The sequence below is a fragment of the Alligator sinensis genome, unplaced genomic scaffold (genome assembly GCF_000455745.1).
Source record: "Alligator sinensis unplaced genomic scaffold, ASM45574v1 scaffold318_1, whole genome shotgun sequence".
NCBI classification, from domain to species: Eukaryota; Metazoa; Chordata; order Crocodylia; family Alligatoridae; genus Alligator; species Alligator sinensis.
Genome location: NW_005842421.1, coordinates 334,977 through 357,472, shown reverse-complemented (window position 1 = coordinate 357,472; position 22,496 = coordinate 334,977). Strand labels below are relative to the sequence as shown.

The 22,496-nt window shown below is 42.3% G+C and overlaps 1 protein-coding gene across 1 annotated transcript in view; it reads left to right on the top strand.

Moving 5' to 3' along the window:
• EMILIN2 (elastin microfibril interfacer 2) overlaps window positions 1-22,496 on the top strand; it is a 59,508-nt gene that overhangs the window by 32,310 nt on the left and 4,702 nt on the right. The window contains exons 3-5 of the mRNA XM_025211685.1: window positions 2,585-4,522; window positions 10,946-11,383; window positions 12,135-12,173. Coding sequence (XP_025067470.1) covers window positions 2,585-4,522; window positions 10,946-11,383; window positions 12,135-12,173 — 2,415 coding nt within the window. The remainder of the gene's footprint in view (window positions 1-2,584; window positions 4,523-10,945; window positions 11,384-12,134; window positions 12,174-22,496) is intronic.

The window sequence follows — 22,496 nt, the reverse complement described above, 5'->3', positions numbered from 1 at the left end:
CTTATGACAGACAAGTTACATTTGCAAACTTACAAGCTTATATTAACTAATATTACCTATTTAGGCAAAACACCAAATGCCTCCAAGAAGCACACATTATTGCTTATTAATCCCTCTGGTTCTGGCTGTCACAATAGCACATTGTCTCGGGGATAGCGAGAGGAGGGGCCAGGAAGCCCCACTTGTGGGACCTGACGTGGGGAAAAATAGTGAAATAAAGAAAGAAATACAAAACAGTTACTTACCTGCAGGAGAAGCGGCGCTAGCAGATCCAAAAGAGAAGCCCCCGCGGTTTACAAGCCGTGCGTTTATTCAATTAAGGCCAGTGGGTGACGTCACAAGGACGCACTGGCTGGCAGGAATAAAAATGGCTGCTGGCAGTAGGGAGGGGAGAGCCAGTGAGGAGGCGGAGGCTCTCTGTGCCGGTAGTAGCTGGGACCAGCGCAAATTGGAAATGCCCGAGCAACGGGCAGCGAGAGGAGCACCGAGAGCTCCTCACACTGGGGGCACTAAGATCGAGCCCCAGGAGGGGTGGAATGTGGGGAGGGACTTCCCTCTTGTGCTGCCAAGGAGGTGCACTGAGGGAAGCGAGGAGCAGCGGCGCAACCAGGATGACGAACCCAAGGGAGAGGCTGAAGCCAACCTTGGAGAAGCAAGGGTGTCTCCGCGTTACCGCTCCCAAGTACTAGGTTGGGGAGCTGGGCTAGGGGTGGAGAAGAGAGGGGATCCCTGTGGGACCAGCGTCAGGGGAGCACTGCCAAGTTCAGGCAGGAAGGCTGAGAAGGCCAACCGGTAGGACACCAGTTAGGAAGACCTTCCGGTCCCTTCTTTTGGTTTTTTTTTTCATTTTATTCCTTTACCCCTGCTCGACAGGGGCGCCCTCGGACCCCAGGAGGAGAGCTGACTGGCTCAAGGGGATCGCAGGCCTAGAGTCCGGGCCAGCTAATTATCCTTCCCCAAGGATAGAGGAGGATACGATCGGGCACGAGGAATATCTGGACTGGAGAGGCTGCCATGTCAAGATCTGGCACCCCACCAGAGCTTGGCGTAAGGCTGGGGTGTAGGGGAGGTGGAGTCCCACAAACATCTCGCAAGTGTCGTGGTCATCCCTGAGGAGAACTTCGAGGCTGAACCCCGCACTGATATAATATTCAAAGACGTGGCAGGCAAGTTCGGGGAAGGTCAGAGGAACCCCACCTCGGGAATCCCACAACGTTAGAGAGCATACACCCTCTACTGCCCGGACCAAGGCGGCACACAAACAGGCATTTGAAGCCAGATGGGCGCGCACACAAATATATTGATCCAAACAAAAATGAATTGAAGGACCTGATTTATAGAACTAAAAATGAAAATAAAATAATTTATTTTACTCTAATATTTTGTTTGTTTTTACTATAAAAGAATATGTTTTTCTTATTATAAAAAAATTAATTTCTATTGGACTAATTAAATGTGTATTAAATAACTTGAGATTTTTAACACAAGATTTATAATCTTAAATGTTCTTCATGCCTCCATCTTATACATGTGTTTAGATTCCGGATCAACTTAGGAAGAAACCCAGCTTCAAACAGAAGAAATGTCCCCTCAAAGTCAATGTCTTCTCAAAGACAACCCTGAAAAAGCAGAAAAGGGCCAAGTCATTTTCTGTTAATACTGTATCCAGTCTTAGTTTTTGTTATGAGAGGTGAAATGGCTTTAGAATAATTAGTCACATAAACTGTATATAATAGAAACATTTAACATATATAATAAAGCCTAGATTTCATGCCTATGCAAACATGTGGGCAGGCACAATAGTCCTTTTAATTTTTAATGTACCTTTGTAGGGAACAACCAAAGTCGACATGTTAAAGCTTTGTTTGGAGAGACTCTAGTATGACAAAATAATTAACCACCGAAGAAAATAATGGAAGGGGTGCATAGGTGGATTTAGATTTTGAAAAGCGGGGAGTGCACCTGGTGAGGTACATAATTACATATAACACAACACATGTTCCAGGCAGGTAAAAAGAAACTAGAAGCTTTACTAATATGCTAGGGGCCTAGGGCTGTATTAACTGATGCAAAAACAAATATAACTTTATTGGAATGAGTTAAAAACAGTCTGCAAGGCTAAGAAATAAGAACAGCATTACCAGGAGCAATTAACAGATTGCAGAATTTCAGAAGCAAGTCCAGGTTGATTAGTGGAACATCAAAACTGTTAAAAAAGAGAGAGGATCACTAACACATGTGGAATGAAGAGTTTAGGAGGAGTCAGGTAGATTTTAGTGAGCCATGGAGTCAATTAACCCCCTCACTGCTGCCTGCATAGAGATGCAGCGGCAACTGCCAGGTAGTTGGTTTTAGACATTGAGTGGACACAAAATCAAAGGCGGGGCAGGGGGTGCAACTGCACCAGTGCACCCCCCCACCCCACCAAATCTGCCCCTGAAGGGGTGACACTAAGCTATCGAGTATTTTAAAGCATTACTTAGTGCATCTAACTTAACCAAAAGAAACTAAAACTAACCTCTAGCTGATCTAAACTGTTGTTACATACATCTAAATGTTATCTCCCATTATTTCTTTAAAACAGATTCTGAACCAACAGAAGTGCCACAAGAATTATATCAGAAGAAAATTCAGTTCTTTGAGGATGAATTGTTTCGACTTACACAGACAGTGCTTGATCTTCAGTCCTCTGTAGCAGGTGTGAATGAAAACTTAAAACTTACTGTCCAAGAAGATGCCAGTAAAATGTTGGTTTCCTGGCTGAACAACCTTTATGACCACCCAGGGCCCGATAGTGCCATTGGTGGTGAAACAGACACTATTCATCTACCTGGAATTATGAGCAATAAAGACCAGAAAGAACATTTTACTGTGCTGAGAATGGAAGATATAAAGTTTGAGCTAGATGAGGTCAAAGAAGCCTTGAAGGTCAAAAACCGTCAGTTGGAGGAGCTGAATGGAAAAGTGAAGGGCTATGAAGGACAACTAAAACAACTGCAGGAGGCAGCACAAGGACCAACAATAATGATGCCTAGTGGTGATTTATATCAGGAATATATTGACTCAAAATTTGAGGCCTTGAGACAGGAAATGTTGGAAGGATTAGAGACAAAAATGGCAGATCTGAAGAGCTCCTGTGAATACAAACTATCGGGTATCCAACAACAATGTGATGACCATGAAGCCAGTTATGCAGGAATGATTGAACTTATAGAAGAAAAGGAAAATGATCTGAAGAGAGAAGTGAATGATCTCCGAATTCAGATCCAAACTCCGTCAAACCAGGCAAACTGTTGCAAGGATGGCAAAAGTGGTGACTTCAGTCAACAGATAAAAAATTTGGATGAGAAAGTGGATAGAATCATGGAAGCATACAATGTCTTAAATGCCAGAATAGATAATGAAATCAGCCAAATTTCTACTCCACATCTAGAAGACATCTTTGGTGCAAGGTGGGAAGAGCTAGATGCTAGGATCAATGTTACTGAGAAGAATGCCGAAGAGCATTGTTTTTACATCGAGGAAACTCTTCGAGGTATTATAGCTTCTGAAGTAGATGAAGTGAGAGACTTACTTGACCAAAAGCTACAGGCACTAGAAGAGAGACTGGGTGGAACTATTTTGGAGATTGCCAATGCCACAGACTCTGAGGGAATAGATAGTAGTCCTAAATTAGTCTTGCACAATGATTCAGGACTTGGAAATGAACTATTTACAGCTGAGATTAATCTTCTTAGGAACAAACTACAAGCTGTTGAAAATCTTTGCTGGCAGAAATGTAACTCCGCACCCCGAAGTATAGAAGATCTTCAGAAAGACATAGAAAGTTGTAACAAGAAATATGAAGTCTTGCTTTTGAAAACAGAAGGTAATTCTGCTTTTCTGAAGTCTTTAAATGGCTCTCTTAATGAAAAGTTTAACTTCATTAAGGGCAACCAACGTGACGTCCAAAAATTGCAGAAAGATTTACGTGTACTTCGTTTTGGTTTAAGTATGATGGATAAAGATGTGAAAAATCTTCAAGATGGCTTGAGCAGCTGTAAGGAGCAACTTCTGGGTGTCAATTCTACATGTAAAAAAGCACAGCGTGGTGCATTCAGAAAAATAGATGAAATACAGAGGACGGTTGCCAACCACACCTCTCATCCAAATGATAATTGTTGTAATGAAATAAGAGAAAGGATAGAAAAGCTAAATGAACAAGTTTTTAATGACCTCAATAAATGTAAAGAAAGGACCTCTGGTATCCAGCAAGGAGTCTCAGATGTTGATAGCAGAGTGTCCCATGTTGAAAAAGTTTGCAGCAAATTGGAGCTTATCTCTGGTAATCTACAGAGGATAAAAGAAGCTCTGAATAAGCATGTCACCAGGTTATGGAACTGCATTAATCAGATGAATGGAACTATAGCATCTAATTCCAAAGATATTTCAGGTCTCAAAAACTCTTTCCAACAATATCATACTGAGATCTCCAAAATTACCACTGACCTTCAGGATTTGATGGAAACTCAATCTGCCACATGTGAGTTTACTGTTTTTCTCTACTGACATTCTCACTGAAACAGCTGGTGGGGAGGTGATGGCTGTTTAATTGCTGATCCCCTGCTGCCAAATTCCTGGGCATGTGAGGAGCCCCATGTCCCAGATACCATGGCCCTGCACACTAGATTGGGTGTGCAGGGTAGCACAGGGCCCAATGCTAGCATATGAGGCTGGGCTGAGGCACTGTGGAACTAACTGAGACACACAGGGCTGGCCGGGGTAAGGGTGGCACAGAGGCCTGATCGGGACACACAGGGCTGGGTGGAGGCAATATGGTGTACGAGCCTGATCTGGCCCACACACTGACCCTGCACCATTCATCTAGCTGATGGGGCCAGAAGATTGAGGGCCACTGCTGTAATATAACACTCATCCTTTGACTTACATGAAGCTGTATTGTTTTACACCAACTGAGAGTCTGGCCCAAGATCTGAAGAATGTGTAGTTTTAAAAATAGCCAGATTTGCTTAGGGATACCAAGTTCCAGCTTTTTGTGACTATGACTAAAAACAAAGGAAGTTGAAGAGATTATGAAATCTGTACTTTTCCACTTGTTACACAACAAAGAACATATCTTATTTTTATGCATATGAGAGAGAAATATGACATTAAAAACTTAGACTATGCTATAGATTTAAACCAAGGAAAACAAACTTTGTCAAAGAAACACTCATTAGGATTTTCTACTCTGTTTAAACTAGAGTTCTGTGCCTTAGTTTCATTGTTTTTATTCTGGTGTTATATTTCTTTTTTTTTTTTTTACTTTGGTGTTATATTCCGTTAACTGTAGGATCATTGGGCGCCTATACACAAGCGGCAAGGCTGCAGACTCGAGGGAGCAGACTCGAGGGAGCAGACTCGATTGATCAAGTTTGCTAGAGTGTGGTAATTACTGTGCTCTAGCAGATTCCAGCATCTTGTGCATCTACATCCTTGTGCTTCAAAATAGTGATGTTCAACAAGGTTTAGTTAAAACATCCCCACTGCCATTTTTTAGCATGGGGATGCTGATACACATGATGCTTCAAAAGCTTTAATTAGAGCAACTCTTGGAACTGTACTAATTAAAGCAGCCCCCCCACCCTCTGCCTCTCTGAGCACGTATATAAAAGCCCATTGAGTCAAAGAAGAGAGAACAGTGAATGTTGATAAGGAACACTCCTGTGGAGAGAGACTTGTGTTATAGGACCTGTGTTTGACCCATTAAGACCCAGGACCATAGGACCAGCCAGTCATGTTTTGACAGCTAGGAAGGGAAGTAGATGGAAAGGTAGATATGCACTTTGCACCTTACAGCTAAGAAGGGAATTCAGTGATTCCTGTAAAGCAGTAGGCAGGGTGCCCAAGATTTGCATCTTCCCCAGAATATACACAGCCCTTCTCTATATGGTTTGAGAGAGACCTCTCAACAACATCACAGTGTGTGTTTGTTTAAAGCTAATAGAGTATTTTAAAGCATGAAGGAAGCTAAAACATCTGTATGTCTTGGGTATAATTCAGTTTCAAAGTACTTTATGGGGTCTACATATCCTATGTAGAGACCCAGGAAGGAAGACCCACCTGTCAAATTTTAAACATACTGGCACTCCAAGCAAGCAGTGCTCAACCTCCAGCCTGTGGGCTAAATGCAGCCCAGAGAGCCATTGTATTTGGCCTGTGGGGCTCTCCACAGGTCAGAAAATTTGGCAGAGGAGGAGGAATGGCCACCCTCCTCCCTGCCAAATTCCCAAACCCCAAGTCCTGCATGGTAGCCATGCCTCTTTACTCCCATGGGGCTGGCAACCCCTTCTGCTCTCCACAACTGGATCAGAAATGGGCCATGGCTGTTCCCCTCCACCCCCCTGCAGGGCCAGATTGGAGCCAGGCTACACCCACTTTCCTCCCCACACCTGGATCAGGGCTGAGCCACAACCCTTCCCCCTCCAGGGCTGGGGTGGGGCTAAGCCAAGTCCCATCTCCCCCCTGCCAGGCCTGGGTCAGGCCCCATTCCTGTCCCTTGTGGACCTACTTCAAGCCCCCTTTCCCCTACGGGGCTGGGTTGGAGCTGTGCTGCCATTTACCCCGTGTGCCTTTACTGCTATGAACTGGTGATTTTCAATTCTGGTTTGTGGATCCAAATTAAATTAATGCATAAGGTTAGGCTCTGTTTGCCAACATATTGTATCACTTAAATGATGTCACTGTAGTTAGGGAGCCTACAATAGTAACAAGCTGCTATTTATACAGTTATCTGAATGTGGTAACACAAGGATACTTGTTAAGAATTATAAAATAAAACCTTGTCAAATAACACGCGCCAATTCTACAACTAAACTGAGCGTAGACAACTTAGTCTGAAGGCAGAAATATGGCAGCTTTGTCTTCAAAGACATTAAGACATTTTGGAGCCAAGAATATTTTCAATTATTTAGTCCAAAGTAATGTTAACAGGTTAGTGAATAATTGCATGTAGTGTACATAAACAACACGCCAAATCCTTATTCCGTCTATTATTAGAGCTTCCATTGAAGGTGATGTGATTTTTGCCCCTCAGGTCTAAACAAGTTCAATTTTATCCTGCTATGAAGATGTAGACCAACTACATGAAACATGAAACATGTTAACAGGTGCTCTCCAGCACTTGAAGTATAAGCAAATGATCAAATTAAGGAAGTTAACAGGAGGCAGGAACATGCTGTGGAACAGTTGATGTGTGTGTGTGTGTGTGTGTGTGTGTGTGTATGTATGCATATGTCCACAATTGCTTTATGGTAAATGAAAGTTAAAGCAGGGCAACTTAACCTTGTTTTATTGAAAGGCAAGCTGTTCTGGTTTAGCTTTCACTTGTGGAGTGGTAATCATGGGCACATAAACATTTAGCGCGCTTTGTCTGGTCCATGTTAAGTCCTGACCTCCTGTTAACATGGAGTTTAAATGGATTGTTGTCCACATCATAATAGGAGGATCTGTTGTTTAAGATTTAAATGACCTTGCAGTAAAATGGACTAAAATCACCTCTTCTTTAGAGGCAGCCTATTCATATATATTTACTGTTTGTTCCTGCAGCCAGAGGTAGTATGGTTGGCAGCCACAAATGGTGCCACAAATGGTTTGCTTTGATAACAGCTACAGTATAACCCAATTATAACTACTGAGACTGGGAGAAAAAATTATGAAAATTATGTGTTTTCTATAGTAGGGTTAGTCACTTTTCTGTACTGTAATAATGGAAAAATTAGTTCCTGCTGTTGTGATTGCTAAAGGGGGGGGATAATAAACATTTATTATAATGAGACTGTACTGTATTTTAGTCAAGCTGCTTTTCCTTTTGTAATTATCTATGAAGTGGGGTTTGAAATATAAGTAAACACTTAGAAGTGTCTGCTGCAGTTATTCTCCAAGAAAACTTGTGTATACCTAAATTGCAACACCTAGGGGAGGGAGGCCCAATCTTCTAATGCAGTGGAAAGAGAATTTTGTGGCATATCTCAGTATATCCTCCGTTGGTTACAAAAGGAGAATGTGTAATGTGCCTGCTGTTAAATTCATTATCAGCTACAGAAATCCAGGAGTCATGACCTTTCTGCTTTCTCAGTGGAGCCATTGACTACTTTGTTATCTAGGTTATACCACGCTTCTTGTTTGCTTAGTGCAGGGATGTCCAATTTCTCAGTGTCTGAGGGCTCTACCAGCATGAGCCATATGTCTCTCCTCTGGTGCACCATGCCACACTGGCACCTTGGCTCCCATCCTCAGCTCGATGGTCACAGGTTCTTCCAACACCATGGGTTGTGCCTCATCATGCTGCCCTGCCCCCTGGGGTGAGGGCAGGAAACAGAAACTGGAGGAGGAAGGGGGAGCAATGGGAGAGTAGGAGCCAGGGGGCTGCGATTTACCCCTTGTAGGCTGCATGTGACCCACAGGCTGCTGATTTTGGACAGCCCTGGCCTAGTGTATCATCAAGAACATGAATCTTATCTTCATGTCATGAACAAAACACTTTTAGAAATATCAGAACCATGATAAAATCAAACCTGAATTCCACACCCAAATTATCTCTTTTTTTAGGGTGAAATAATGGTGACATTTAGGTGCCAAGGAAATAATAGATTTGTATTTTTAAACATGGGTTGATTTTTTTTTCAGCTTAAGTCATGGAGTGGCACGTGAGGTAAGCAAATTGGGAATGATGGTGCCTGCCAATTTCCTGCATGGCTGGCAATAAATAGTAAATAGAGCGGTGTCCCTCTGGACACACTGATTTTGAGCATAACAGTGATCTAAATGCTACTGCTTGCCCTCCTCGCTACTTTGTAGACAGTTGGGAACATTTCCCTTTTATGAGATATTAAGCAAAAGTAAGATCAAATTCCTCTCTGCTGACACACTACAGCTTCAATAGAGTTAAACCACGGATGAATTTTCCCCTTGTTTTTTGGATTGGTAATGTGTTGGGTCCAAAAATATGTTGGCTCCTTTATCATCCTTGTCTAGTAATGTATTATTTAAAGCATGATGTCATGATATGATGCAACCCAACATGGGAGGCTAAAAGGCAGACAAAAATTGCTATAACTGCAAAGTGCTGCTTCTCAGCTGAGACCCACATTTCTGCTCCTATTCAGAAGGAGTCAGCAAATCTGGGTTTTTTCTAGTATTTGGATAGCCACGCTAAAAGCAAGGACCCAGTAATACAGGATAGCAAAGCCACTGGTGGTTTGTTGAGTTGTAAGATTTTGCAAAAGACACCATCAGACGTATTGATTCATTTTCCTTGTCTTTGCCAAGACTGGAAGCCCAGAAGGAGCTTAACTGACCTGATTAGAAAAAGTAAAGAAGTAAAAAATATATGCAGGCAAGAATTAGAGTACTGCACCAGGTTCTGTTTTCAGTGATATCAGTGTAAATCTGAAGTAACTTGATTGATTTTACTGGAATTAATCGTGATTTAAACTCACGTTATTTCATGCAGTTCAAAATGACAGGTCTGCTTGATTGAGCTAAGTATAAATGAGGGACTTAGTTTGCTTTTGTCCTTACCAGGGACTTTATATTTATATCATTTTAATTTCAAAGCTAAAGCAAAAAAGTATTATTTTTTGCTAGAAGATGCATTATTTAATTTTCTAATCATATATCCTCTGAATAGTACCATCTGGGTAACTTTCAACACAATTTTGTTGTGCTTGCTTTTAGCTTTCTCTTTTTATACCAGTTTTAGCATTTATACTAATTCCCTTAAAAATCAGACAGGCAGGGAAACCAAGAATGTTTTTGTCGGGGAGCTATCAAATGAATGTAGGTACTATGAGAGCATAGAATATGGGCCCCTCCAGATGTTACATTTATCACGTGATTAATATATTAATTGTGCAATAAATTGTAATGCGTAATAAATTGTAGCATGGAGTTCAACCAAGTTATGGTGCAACAAAATGGCAAGCCAGCTGCAAAGATGTTCCACGTAAAATGTAGCATGTGTCCCGGCCCCAAGGCTGCTTTCTGCCTAATCCCGACAAAATCCTATTCTTTGTTGGGATCAGGCAGAGGACAGCCCTGAGGTCTGAGACAGCCACATGGCTGGGTTGCACTGGTGTACTGAAGACTTAAAAGGGTACCATGGACTTTAAATGGTGCACATAGCTGGGGTCTGGGGACCCCAGCTCCCTCATCCCCAGTGAATAGCCCAGCAGTTGCACACTTGGTATCTGAGGAAGTTTATGCCCCATCCCAAAAATCATGCATCCTGCAATGCCAGAGGATATGCAGTTTTGGGGATGGGGCATAAAATTCCTCAGATGCAAATCACACCAGTATATTTACATCTGCTAGGGGCCTATCTTTCCTTTTTGAGATGGTAAATGAGAAACATGACATGTGAATGAGAAACATGATAAAAATGAAGATGTAGGATCTCTCCTTACTGTCCTCTTCAGTTAAATGTGGCATATGAAGCACAGATGTATTACCAAAGAACCAGGAACACTTGTGAATGCTATTGTATTTTTCTCAGATGGGCTACCTAGCAGTGTATGACAGCCAGTAACTATGTGACTTCATCATGCCTTATGCCCCAGAAACTGTCTTCATTCTGCACACCATTCACATACAAAATCCTACTAATGGAATAAAAATAACCAATGCTAAATCAGTACAGCCAACATTAGCAAACAAAAAGTACCTTTTATTTCTGTGCTATGCTCACCAGAATCAATGGCAGATAGCACTTTTTGTTTTTACTTCTATGTAAAAGAGCTTGTGAAGCATTGGATCAGAATGTTGCGGGAGATCTCCCCAGGACAATTGTGGGTCTGAGAGGGAAGGTGTCCACAGCTGAACCCCACTTAACTTAAAAATACTTGTTTTTCATAAATATAAATGTTAATGAATTTCTCAATTCCTTTCTCTTCTTACAAATACTTAGTGGAAAGGGAATCAGGAATACCACTTCATCCACCACGAGAAAGGACCCCCCTGCAGCTATATCCAGAGGTGCCACCATATCCCCCACAACCAAGGACACCACTACAGCCACAACCTGGAATACCTCTGCAGCCACAGCCAGGAATACCACCACAGCCAGGAATACCCCTACAGCCCTCACAGCCAAGAATAGTAATACAACCACCACGACAAAGAACACCTCTTCAGCCATCCCAGCCAAGAATTCCTCTGCAGCCATCATTACCAGGCTCAGGCATTTTACCACTTTTGCCTGGATCAACAGGAATCATAATGGAGACTGGAGAGGCTGGTCCTCCTGGCACAGTTTTAATGTCAGGAAGGGGATGGTCTAAAAGTGTAGATGGCCAGGTTGGTCAGAATATCATGCCCGTTGCGGAAGGATATGCTGGAGCCCCAGGTGAGAAAGCTAAAGTTTTGTCTGAGCCATTTGCCCTGAAACACAATTCATCTTGCTGTGTAATATGTAGGTTCTTCCTCAAAAACAAGCACATGCTTTACTGTCAGAATCAAGAGGCTGGTGTGAAAGTCCACACACAAGCCCAGATCTGAAATGGTATTTAGAAGCCTGAGCTTCCATTGGAGTCAGTGGGAGCTAAAGTGCTACTACTCTGGCATAGGTGTAGGAGGTATGTCAGGGTTCATTAAGCATATAAAATGCTGAAAATAGAGTTGGATGCCCTCTGCAGTCTTCGGAGGGCGTGGAATGATTCTTAGCTGGCATCAGTTCCACATATTCTTTGGGGAAACGTATGGCTGATCTGATTTGCAAGATGTCCATTTCCTGCCATAAAAACAGGAAAGACCTAAAATAGGGTTTAGAGTTAGCGTTGCCTCCTTTCCCAAAGTGCCACCAAGTATGATTTCAGTAGAACTCATGCATGATTCAGAGATGCACAACTATCTACCATTGAAGTAGCTTAAAATTACTATTTTTTCACAGTACATTTTGATGAAAAATTTAGTCCCCTTTCCCTTTGCTATTTAAGTCAGTGGTATATGTTAAATATTGCTTGTTTGTTATTACATACAGTTACTGCTGTTGTTATTGACATTGCTACTGTTTGATGAGCAAGGGAAAACATTAGGAGACAGTGGTAATATTTAGACGACATCATATGCTGTTAACATGTTTTTCTTTTGCTTTGTAGGCTATCCAAAGGCATCTTCCCCTTCCTCAGCCTCACAAGGTAATCCAGTTGTTACCTAGGAATTCTTTGAACAATTATTCACTTACCTTATCAATAAAAAAATTTAACAGAATAAAATTGAATAGCAAGAACTTTTAGGGCATAGACACAGTTCTGACCTGTTAATGCTGGAAAGATGCACCCAGACTGGGGATGATAGCCTTTTTTATTCAAACTGACACTTGCATCCTCATTCAGGGGGGACTCAGAGCATGTACAATACTAGCAGTAGAACGTATTTAATAATTACTGCATTTTAATTCTTGCATGCTTTCTGGTTTTTACATCCTTGAAGTTTGTTTCAACCTTTTCACTGCAGCCTTCAGAGATAACTTGATTGTTTGCTTTTCAAATTCAAACTGAAATTCGCACATAATCATATGATTCTAGAAACCTCACCTCCCTCCAGGATGTGTCAAAAGAGTTAAAAAGAATTGGTAATGCTATTGTTGGCTTAGATATCATGTTTTAAACATGCACATTTCCTTATCAGTGTCACTAACAACACTTAAAATGATTAAAACTGAGACAATCAAGCAATAAAATTTACTTTTAGTTGTTTATGCACTTTTTAACCTTACTTTATTTCTCACAAATAAATTAAACCAGTTTAATTTTTGCTTATAGAGACTTTCACATGCAGATCTCACTACTGAGTGTTTGAGTTGCAAATACTGTGTAGGCAAGTAGGCATGTTTAGGCATATTTATTTGTTTAAAGATAATTATTTATATATTTTTTTCTTTAGTAAAATGTCAGGGAAGTATTTTTTCTAGCCTTAGTTTTAGTAAAAGCTTGTTTATATAGATTCTAAATTTGAGTTGACTTTATTTTTTAACAAACCAGAGGCTGTGATGATTCCACTTCATACAGGCAGTTTATAAATGCCTATGGCTCTGAACAAGCATTTGTGGAACCTGGCTCAGATTTAGGCAGCTAAGTTTAAGCTGCCTAACCAGAAAGGGGCTGCCTGGTCCAGGGCGTGCTGGTCAGGGGTTTAAAATTAGCCCAGGCAGGGCTGAGGGGGAGGGGTAAAAACAGCACAGCCCCAGGTCTGTGGAGAGTGGCTGAGCTTTCCCAGCCCTGGAGCTATCCTATGAATGCATGCAGGTGTTCACTAGGCCGGGTTAACTCTTGCTAGGTCAGGCTAACCTTTTGCCAATCTAAAGTTAGCTCACTTTAGACAAGGACTAACTTTAGATCAGGTGCACCATTTTTAGGGCAACATACCATTTACTTGAATGTAAGATGACTCTTGTCATAAGACAACTCCCCAATAATTAGATTGTATATATGAAAAATGTATAAATTTGTTATAATTTTCCAGGTATTGAATCTAATTAGCAGAGGGCTGCCTTGAATTCGTCCCCCTCCCACTACTACACCAGGGAAAATATTGGCAAGTGGAGTGGGGAATCAGATGGCCCTCTTGCCCTCTGTCTCCCCCTCCCCACTTCTTTCCCTGCAGCCTTCCTGCCGCCCCCTTACTGTCAGACCCTGCTCAGTAGGGCTGTGCGAAACGGTACCGTTCCATTTTGATTTGCATTTCGACAGAACAGTGTTTTATTTTCGAATTTCATTTTGATTCAAAACTACTGTTTTGTTATGGCTGTTTCAACACTGTTTCAATGTTTTGCCCATAGGCTATAATGGGAAAGCTCAAAAAGCCTATAACTTTGTCATTTCGGGCCTGATTTGGATGAAACTTACAGGAATAGTAGCCACTTCTGAGGGCATAAAGCCTACCCAGTTTCAAGGAACTAGGTGCAGGGGTTTCAGGGAAACTGCACCTCAAAGTCTTGAAAGCAAAACTCATGTTATGTATATGTGTTAAGCCACAGTGGGGTCAAAACTGTAGGGGTGGTGGCCCCTGCTGAGGCCACAAGCCTGCCAAGTTTCAAGGAGATAATTGCAGGGGTTTTGGGGAAACTGTACCTCAAGCTGTGGACAAGCAAAACTCATGGCATGAGTGACACGGTGTGCGCTAAGGCACAGCAGGGTGAAAGCTGCAGGCCTGCTAGTCCCTGCTGAGGCCACAAAGCCTGCCAGGTGTCAAGGAGATAGGTGCAGGGGGAGTCTGGGTTCTGGGGCCCTGCACCTCTGGCTGCTGACAGGCAAAACTGGAACACACAGCTCAGTAACTGACACCAAGGCAGAAAGCAGGGCAGTTCAAACAATGCTGCCTTTTATGCCGTTTTTCCATCCCTCCCCCAGAGCACTAGGGTTGGAAGGGACCTCAGGGAAGGATGACAGTCACTGGCCAGCTACACAGTCAATAATGAGAGCACCCCTTCCCCCCCTTCCTCCCTTTTCCTCCTCCCTCTCCTTACTTTAATTTCTGTTTCCCTGCAGGAAAGCCCAGCTTGAGCTTTGAAATTCAAAATGTTTTGAAAATTTTGAAACGTTTCAATTTGTCTCATTTTGTTTCGAGGCTGTTTCAAAGCTCTCTGCTTCATTTTGATTTCACTGTTTCGAGCTTGAAACGAGCTCAAAACAGCGTCGAAATGAAACTGCCGGTGAAATTTTGCACAGCCCTAGTGGTCCGGGTCTGTTCCCTCTCCAAGCACAGCGTGGAAGTGAGCTGCACGTGACAGTTACGGTGGGGAAGAGATGGGAGGGAGGGTAGAAGGTACAGAGGGCAAGCAGAGGGGGGCAGGAGGCTGCTATGTGTCTGACTGACCCCAAACCACAGCAGTTACCTGCCCCTTCTTCCCCCGCTGTTAACTTGAAATGCAAAGGACCAAAAAACCTGACTTTCAAACAAACATATCCATAGTAATTTTCAGATATGGCAAGCAGAGGCTGGGCAGGAGACTGCTGATATGCAAATATAAGTGTCAATTTTACTAAAAAAGGCTGTCATCCCTGGTCTGGGTGTATCTTCATCTTATATTCTTATCTTCTTATATTTGAATAAATATGGCAAGTCCTGTGAATGCTTGCACACAGGAGCATTTAGATGACCTTTAACTAAGTGTAATGTTTTTGAACATCCTAAATGATTATTGTTGGATTTGGGGTTATTTTGGGGTTAATCAACTTAAAAGGAGAAATTGTAATCCTGTCTTGTTTGTGTTATGCCCATTAGTACAGTATACCCTCCACCTGTACAGCACCATGGCTGAAAGCTGGGTCACCTTCCCTCTCCAAAGTCTGGATTACTTGGCTTTAGTCTGTTTGGCTCCAAAGTCTGGTTGGTTACTTAGTTTTATCAGTTGTTGCCTGCATCTATTTGCAGATGTTTCTCCCACTCTTCCAAAACGGGTCTGAAAAACTGGAGATTTAAATATTTCCTTTATTTATTGGAAAGCGAAAATATCAAGGTGATTAAGATTTGGAATCTTACCACTGAGTGGAGCCAGGATTTTACCAATGTCAACATGTAGTTTACCAACTTAGAGTATTTTAATTATTATTAATGTACTTACTGCACAACTTTATACCAGCATGTTTGAATTACAAAATAGTAAGCTTTCAACAAGAATTGTGGGGTGCACTAGTTAGTTCAAATATGGGTTTGCTGGGTCAGATATCTACTCTGCAATCTCTTATTCAGACTGTTTAGCGTAGCTGCTTTCTAGAGCTAGACAATGCATATTGTTGCCCAGGATCAAAGTGAATCCTCCTACGCTCTATTCAGAGAGAATGATTTAATCACAGTTTTGTTTTAGGAAACATCAACAAAAGTTAAAAATGAAACATTAGAATTTTTTGGCATCTGAAAATGTTTCCTTAGAACTTTGTTCAATGGGGCTGTAAAAAATTACAGAGGCAGGTCTTGACAAATTGGCCTGGGAATTGACAAAAGATAATTGATCTTTTGATAAAAGATCTCATGTTATAATCCTGAGGTTAAAATGTTCCAATTAAGAACATGATGTAGCTTTAGATAAGGCTTTGTATTTGAGAAGTGTTAGGGTAGCAGTGGGTTACTAGCAAAATAAAGTTTTATTTTGGCAGCCATTGTCTGCAAATATAGCTTCAGGGAGTATACAGAAGGAAATGGATATTACCTTAAGTAGATCTAACTTGCTGATAGAGAGGAAGTCTTAGTAAAAGGATTTCCATTTCTAAATCTGTGCACCTTCTTCCTAGCTTTCCCTGACTAAAATTAGTACTGCTGAAGATAATTGCATAACAGTTATGCCCGCTATGAAACAGCCTTTATCTCCAAATGCCTCCCAATCCCTGATGTCAGATGCAGGCCCAGAATACAGTGATGCCTATGGTATAAACTCCTAGGGACAGACTGTCAGTTGACGGTATCAAAGCTGTTACAGTCTACATAGGCTATGGGTCTGAAGTTGTCACTATTTCATTGTATTCATACAAGTATCACTGAAGGGGAGCTGCCTCTGGGCAGGAGTCAGCAGTTAGTGCTGGAAAAGAGGACATCTTGGTGAAGGCACTGTAACAATCCCTTACTCCTAAGGGTGTGAGGGAATCTTTAAAATGTGTGGAACAGGACTTCAATTTTTAATTCTTCACCCAAAAGATCCACACCCAGTAAATTTCATGGCACCAGATTTTTAGCTCAGAAAGATGCAGTACTAAGCCAGTCTTGCCTGTCTTGCAACATATGCTCCCCACATTAGAAGTTTTGAAAGCCTGGGACTTAGTTTAGTAAACTGTCTCATGCAGCACTATTTTAACTTCTGCTTCTGTGTGCTTTCTACTGTTCTACATATGTTTTTAAGTACTGAGATGAGGGCTTTTCTTTAGATATCTCAGATAATGTGGAATTGTTTCTGCACTCCTCAGATTCATCAGAATATCCACTGGCATGCATCATATTCATGCTCAAGTTCAGTTTTCCTCTACAATTAGAAATCAAGATCCACTAAAAGAATACTTTTTGCCAAAGCTTCTAAGTGCTTCAGAAATATTAATGAATTAAACCTCACCATTTGCTTTGGAGGTAGGGCAGGAGACATTAGCTGTACTGCAGTTAGGCATTTGGGCCAAAGAAAGGTTAAATGTCAGGATTAATGTGGATCTTCGAAAGCTTTCTTTATGCCATTTTAATCACATTGTTAATTGAAAAAATTCCAGCAGGAGATAAAAATGAAGCATTTGAATTTTATGAAGGCTGCAGCTATTTGCCTAAGTTTTGTTTGTTGAAGTTAAGAACATTGCAGAGACAGGCCATGACAAATTGGCCTGGAAATTGTTGAGAAATATTCTATAATAACCCTACGTGTCACAATGAGGCAAGGACAGCCAAGAAGGGATTTGGATTTTCTAACTTGCAGTCCTGTGCCTTAACTTTTCTACTTCTCTTTTCTTTCCATACCCTTCATTAACTCATCATTCTTGGATACTCATGATAACATGATAGCGGTCTAATCAAGGTTGATAGTTCCTTTTAAAAGGAATGGATCCCAAATGTAGTATGAAGTGCAGCTGAGTCAGTAAATACCATAGTTTAGAAACACCTTTTATCTCCCTTTGTGCATGTGTGCGTAAACTATTCAAATGTTTCTGTAAATAATATTGGTTTTGGTATTCAAATTGTTGTTACTTGTTTGGTGCTAGCTATCATGACACTATACAAGTTGCCTTGAATAGGAGGCTTTTAGGATACTAAAATACATGTACAGTAAAAGCCCTGTTATCTGGCATTTTACTAACTGGTATTTCTATTAACCCCGAAATGCTAGTCATTGATAAGGCTTCATTGTGTTTGGCACTATTCAGAGACCTAAATCCGAAGAGAGAATGATCAAATACGTACACTAACTTGCCACCATCAATTTTCCAGTCCTTGACTTTTTTGTTCTTAGAGTCTGGTTTTGTTTCTCCCTTTAGAACGTTTTCCTTTGACCACTAATGACACCAGGACTCTGTTGTTGTATTAAGTCTGTGAGCTAATCTGACGAAAAATGTGTGCACTACCTTTGAGGCAAATTATTTCTAATCCTTACCCTTTGCGCTGACACCTCTTTCATAGATTTCATAGACAGTAGGGCTGGAAGGGATCTCGGAAGATCATCGAGTCCAGCCCCCTGCCCCAGGGGCAGGGAGTCAGCAGGGATCATAGGATCCCAGCAAGATAAAGATCCAGATGTCTTTTGAAGGCGTTCAGAGTAGGTGCTTGAACCACCTCCGTCGGCAGTCTGTTCCAAACCTTGGGGGCTTGAACAAGCAGGCCGATTCAAAGAGAACTGTTGGAAAGATGTTGTCTGAAGAATCCCAGAGATTGACAACTATTTAGGTATGAGAGGTGAGCAGAGGACTCGTACATTTAAGGAGATCAATAAATAGGTGACAAAATTAGCATTCTGGTGTAGTGGATTCAAAGGTGAGATATGTAAAAACAAAACTGGTAGAGCTGGGGACAAGAGGAGAAGCATTATAAAACTAAGGCTATGTCTACATGGCACAAGGCAGCTCTGTGAACTGTATCTGGATTAACTGTAGCTGTGATAGCTCAGGTACTGGCAGCAGTAGAGCTGTGTTAGCGCAGTACGTCACCAAACCAGTCAGTCTTCTCAGAGCTAATGAGCTTGGGCTGAGAACCATGCTTTGGGTACCCAAACCTTTGTTTCTGGCACACAAGCTAGCTCAGGTATCTCTGCACAGCACTCAATTGTGCTTTGTAGATATACCATAAACAAAGAAAAAGTATTTTTGTTGGTCAGAAACACAAAGCACCAAAATCAGGAACAAAGGCAAAAACCCAACCAAACCAAAACAAGCAAAAATCATGTGCGCACGCACGCACACACGCACACCCCCTGTAGCCATTATATGACATTAATTGACACATGCTGAGATTCTGGCCCCCAAATTCCAGACTGCTGCCATGTTTTTCTTCCTATGTCAGTTCATTCTAGTCCTCCATCCAAACTGTGCATATGACATATTTAGGGGCAATTGTACTGGTGAATCTAAGGGAATTTCTGATTCATTACTTCCTCCTTCCAGTACCTGCCATCTGTAAAGGAATCAGTTACCTTCCATAGGCTCACTTAAACTTGGCCACACTTACTGGGCATGTCTACACAAGACATTTGCTGCAGAGTAGACTAATTAGCTCTGTAGTAAACATAGCACGTCTACATATATGGCCCTATTAGGCTGGAATAAACTAATTAACTTCACAGCAGGGTAGTACTTGCAAATACAAGTACTACCTTGCTGTGGAGTTGTTTTACTCTACAGCAGCGCAGGTGTAGATGCTGGCCTGGCTGGCTGGGGCATGACGGTGCTTCAGTGTGGGGGCTGCCTGCTGGCTAGACCCAGACTGGAGCACCCCTGTGCCTCGGCCAGCCCCTCTGCAGCACATTGAGCCAAGGGGAGCAGCCCAGGCTAGCAGGCTGATCCCCCAGGCCCTCTGCCAGCTGGGGCTGCTCCAACACCGCTGAACATGCTGCGGTCCCAGGCACATGCTGAAATGGCACACCTTGGAGCAATAAGCTGCAGAGTTTATTGCTTCACATTAATTGTACATAGAGATACACCCACTGACATGGAATTTACAGTCTTACACTTTCTATTCTATTCTGTTGATGCTTGTGTGGCCCATAGTAGTAGCTGAGTGACTTCACAGATTTACAGAAGTTTAGGGCTGGAAGGGACCTTGTGAGATCATTGGGTCCAGCCTGCCTGCTCTGGACAGGAAAGACTGCTGGGGTCAAATAACCCCAGCCAGGTGTGCGTTCAGTCTCCTTTTGAAGATCTCCAGGGTAGGGGCCTGCACCACCCCTGCTGGGAGTCTATTCCAGAGTCTGGTCATGAACTGTGAAGAAGTTTTTCCTTGTATCCAGTCTGAAACCTCCTTCTAGGAGTTTATGACTGTTCTTCCTGGTTTTCCCCTGGGACACTTTGGTGAATAGTTGTTCGCTTAGCCCAGTGCTGACCCCTGATATATTTGTAAGCTGCCACCAATTCCCCCTGAAGTCTTCTCTTGTCTAGACTGAACAGTCCCATATCTGTCAATCTTTCTTTGTATAGCTTGCTCTTCAGGCCTCTAATCATACCAGCTGCTCTTCTCTGGACTCTCAAGCTTCTCCACATCCTTCTTGAAGTGTAGCACCCATAATGCATTAAGCAATGTGAATATCACTTGCCACATTTGATTCATTTCTTCTTTTATCCTTTCCTTGAAGCAGAAAATTGTATATAAGTGTAGTGTTTTGATTTGGTTGGATTTTTATTTCACCTCCTGACATTGACCCTGGAGGCATTGTAATCCCTTCCACTGAGAAGCCATGAAAGAAACCTGTATCAAGAAATGCAGGTAGCGATTTGCTACAAATGGGACAGATGGGATTTGCTGCAATGCCCCTTTCCCACTCTCTTGTCACTGCTGCAACAAGAAACAGCTAAAAGACTCAGAGAGAAGCCCTGCCTTGCAGATTTAGTTCGATGGTTCTCTTTTGGACTTTACTGCAGATAAAATTCTATTTTGCTAGGTAAGTGCACACACCTGAAACAATTTGTATTGCAATGTATATTAAAGAAAAAGTAATCCAAAGAGCATTTGGGCAGGACATGTAAGAGAACGTGAATAACCAGGAACAAAGTAATTAATAGACATTACTAGGCAAAACTAGCAGTGGTGAATGTGGGCACAAAGTAATGCCAAAGAGCAGAGCATTAGGATTGGCTGGAAAAATATACAAGCCCATCAGCTAAGAGGATGAACCATACAAAGGCACAGAAATCTGGAAAGCATATGGCAATCAGAAAACTCCAAGTGAGGGGGAAGATTGTTCATGCACGCATGTGCACACACACACACATACACATCACCCAAATATGGATTCTTCAGCCAGAACAGATACAGGTATTGGAACCCTGCCGTGTTTAGTGGCCCTGGTTGGAAGGGGAAAGGGTACAGGCTCCAGGGAGAGAGTGTGAAGGATGGAGAGAAGCAGTGCAGTCGTGACTCGGAAATGAAAACACAATGTCAGCACCAGCCTACCAGTTTGATAAGTAGATCTGGAAATGACTCAACTTCATACTTCCCAACGGTGCTGACATAGGATTGATACAAGTGATTGGGAGGAGGAGGGGTGCCATACGGACTTCTGAATGCAATTATGAATGCATTCCAAACACAAAGGGAGGTGTTGATATTTTGAACCCCACCTTTGAGAAAAAGGACTGCAAGTTGCATGTTGATGTCAGGTAAGATTTCAGGAGAGCGCAGTCTTTTTGTGTGAACCAGTTAGCAGGCAAATGCAATGGATCACTTGTGATCTTGAATCAGAAAGGGCATGCCATGTTCTCTAGAAGTAAGGAGAAATTTAAGGTGGGATTTTCAAAAGCATCTTAGGGAGGGTCTTGCCCCTCTGCTCATGGTCAGATTTATCCCTACATGGGCTCAGGAAGGCATTTTACCCCATGGTCATATTGGTACAGACTACTGGGGGCTTTGCTTTCCTGTGTAGCAGAGGGTAATGACCCTCTTCTTTGAATCTCTAAAATGTTTTTTAACAATCCTTGCAGCAGCAGAACACTTGACTGCAGTTATCCCTTTGCTTTACCTGTGGCAGGTTGGGGATGCTATATCTTGTAGTTGTGTGACAAGGTTGATTGTATAGTATTAGGAATAGATTAGACAAGGATTTGTATGGGATGGTTTGGATAGGAATGAGTCTGCCTCGGGAAGAGATGGGGAGGGGTGGGGGGTAGATTAGGTGGCCTCCAAATGTCCCTTTCAACCCTACTTTTCCTGATAACAACTTGCATTTACACTAATAACATGGTGGGCTACAACTTGCCTTGGTGCTTTGATAAGCTGACCCTTAGGTCACAAGAGAACTTGCACACATAGACAACACAAAGAGGGGCACAGGGGGCACATGCTCCCCCTGAGATGGGCCCCTGCCAAAGCCAGTGGCAGCTTCTGCGGGGTGTCACCACTCAACACCCCCCCACCCCCCCCACTGCCGACGCAGCTGGTGGCATCTGTGGGCGGTCCCCGCTTGTTGCTATGGTGTGCCCCCAGTCTTGGGAGGCACCAGTTGTTCAGGCTTGCACACGTTGGGCAGTGGAGAAGGAAATAGCTTGTGCACTGTGGGTCAGACTTTGTGCCATGTGAGAGCCTTGAAGATTATTAAAAATACAAATAACAATTGGACACTCAACTCCTAGTAGAAATAAGTGGGAGTTAGGCATTAAACTGCTATTTATGCATTTGAAAGTCTTTTCCCAATGTAATATATTCGGCAATAGTCAATGATGACATGGCCTTTGTTTAACAACCTTTTATAGGGGACTTTATCATTGCCTTAAATATTTTAATACTATTGACTTTTAACTGAACCAGTCTAAATTGAATCATGGAAGGGCTTGTTTTATTAAGGGAGATGA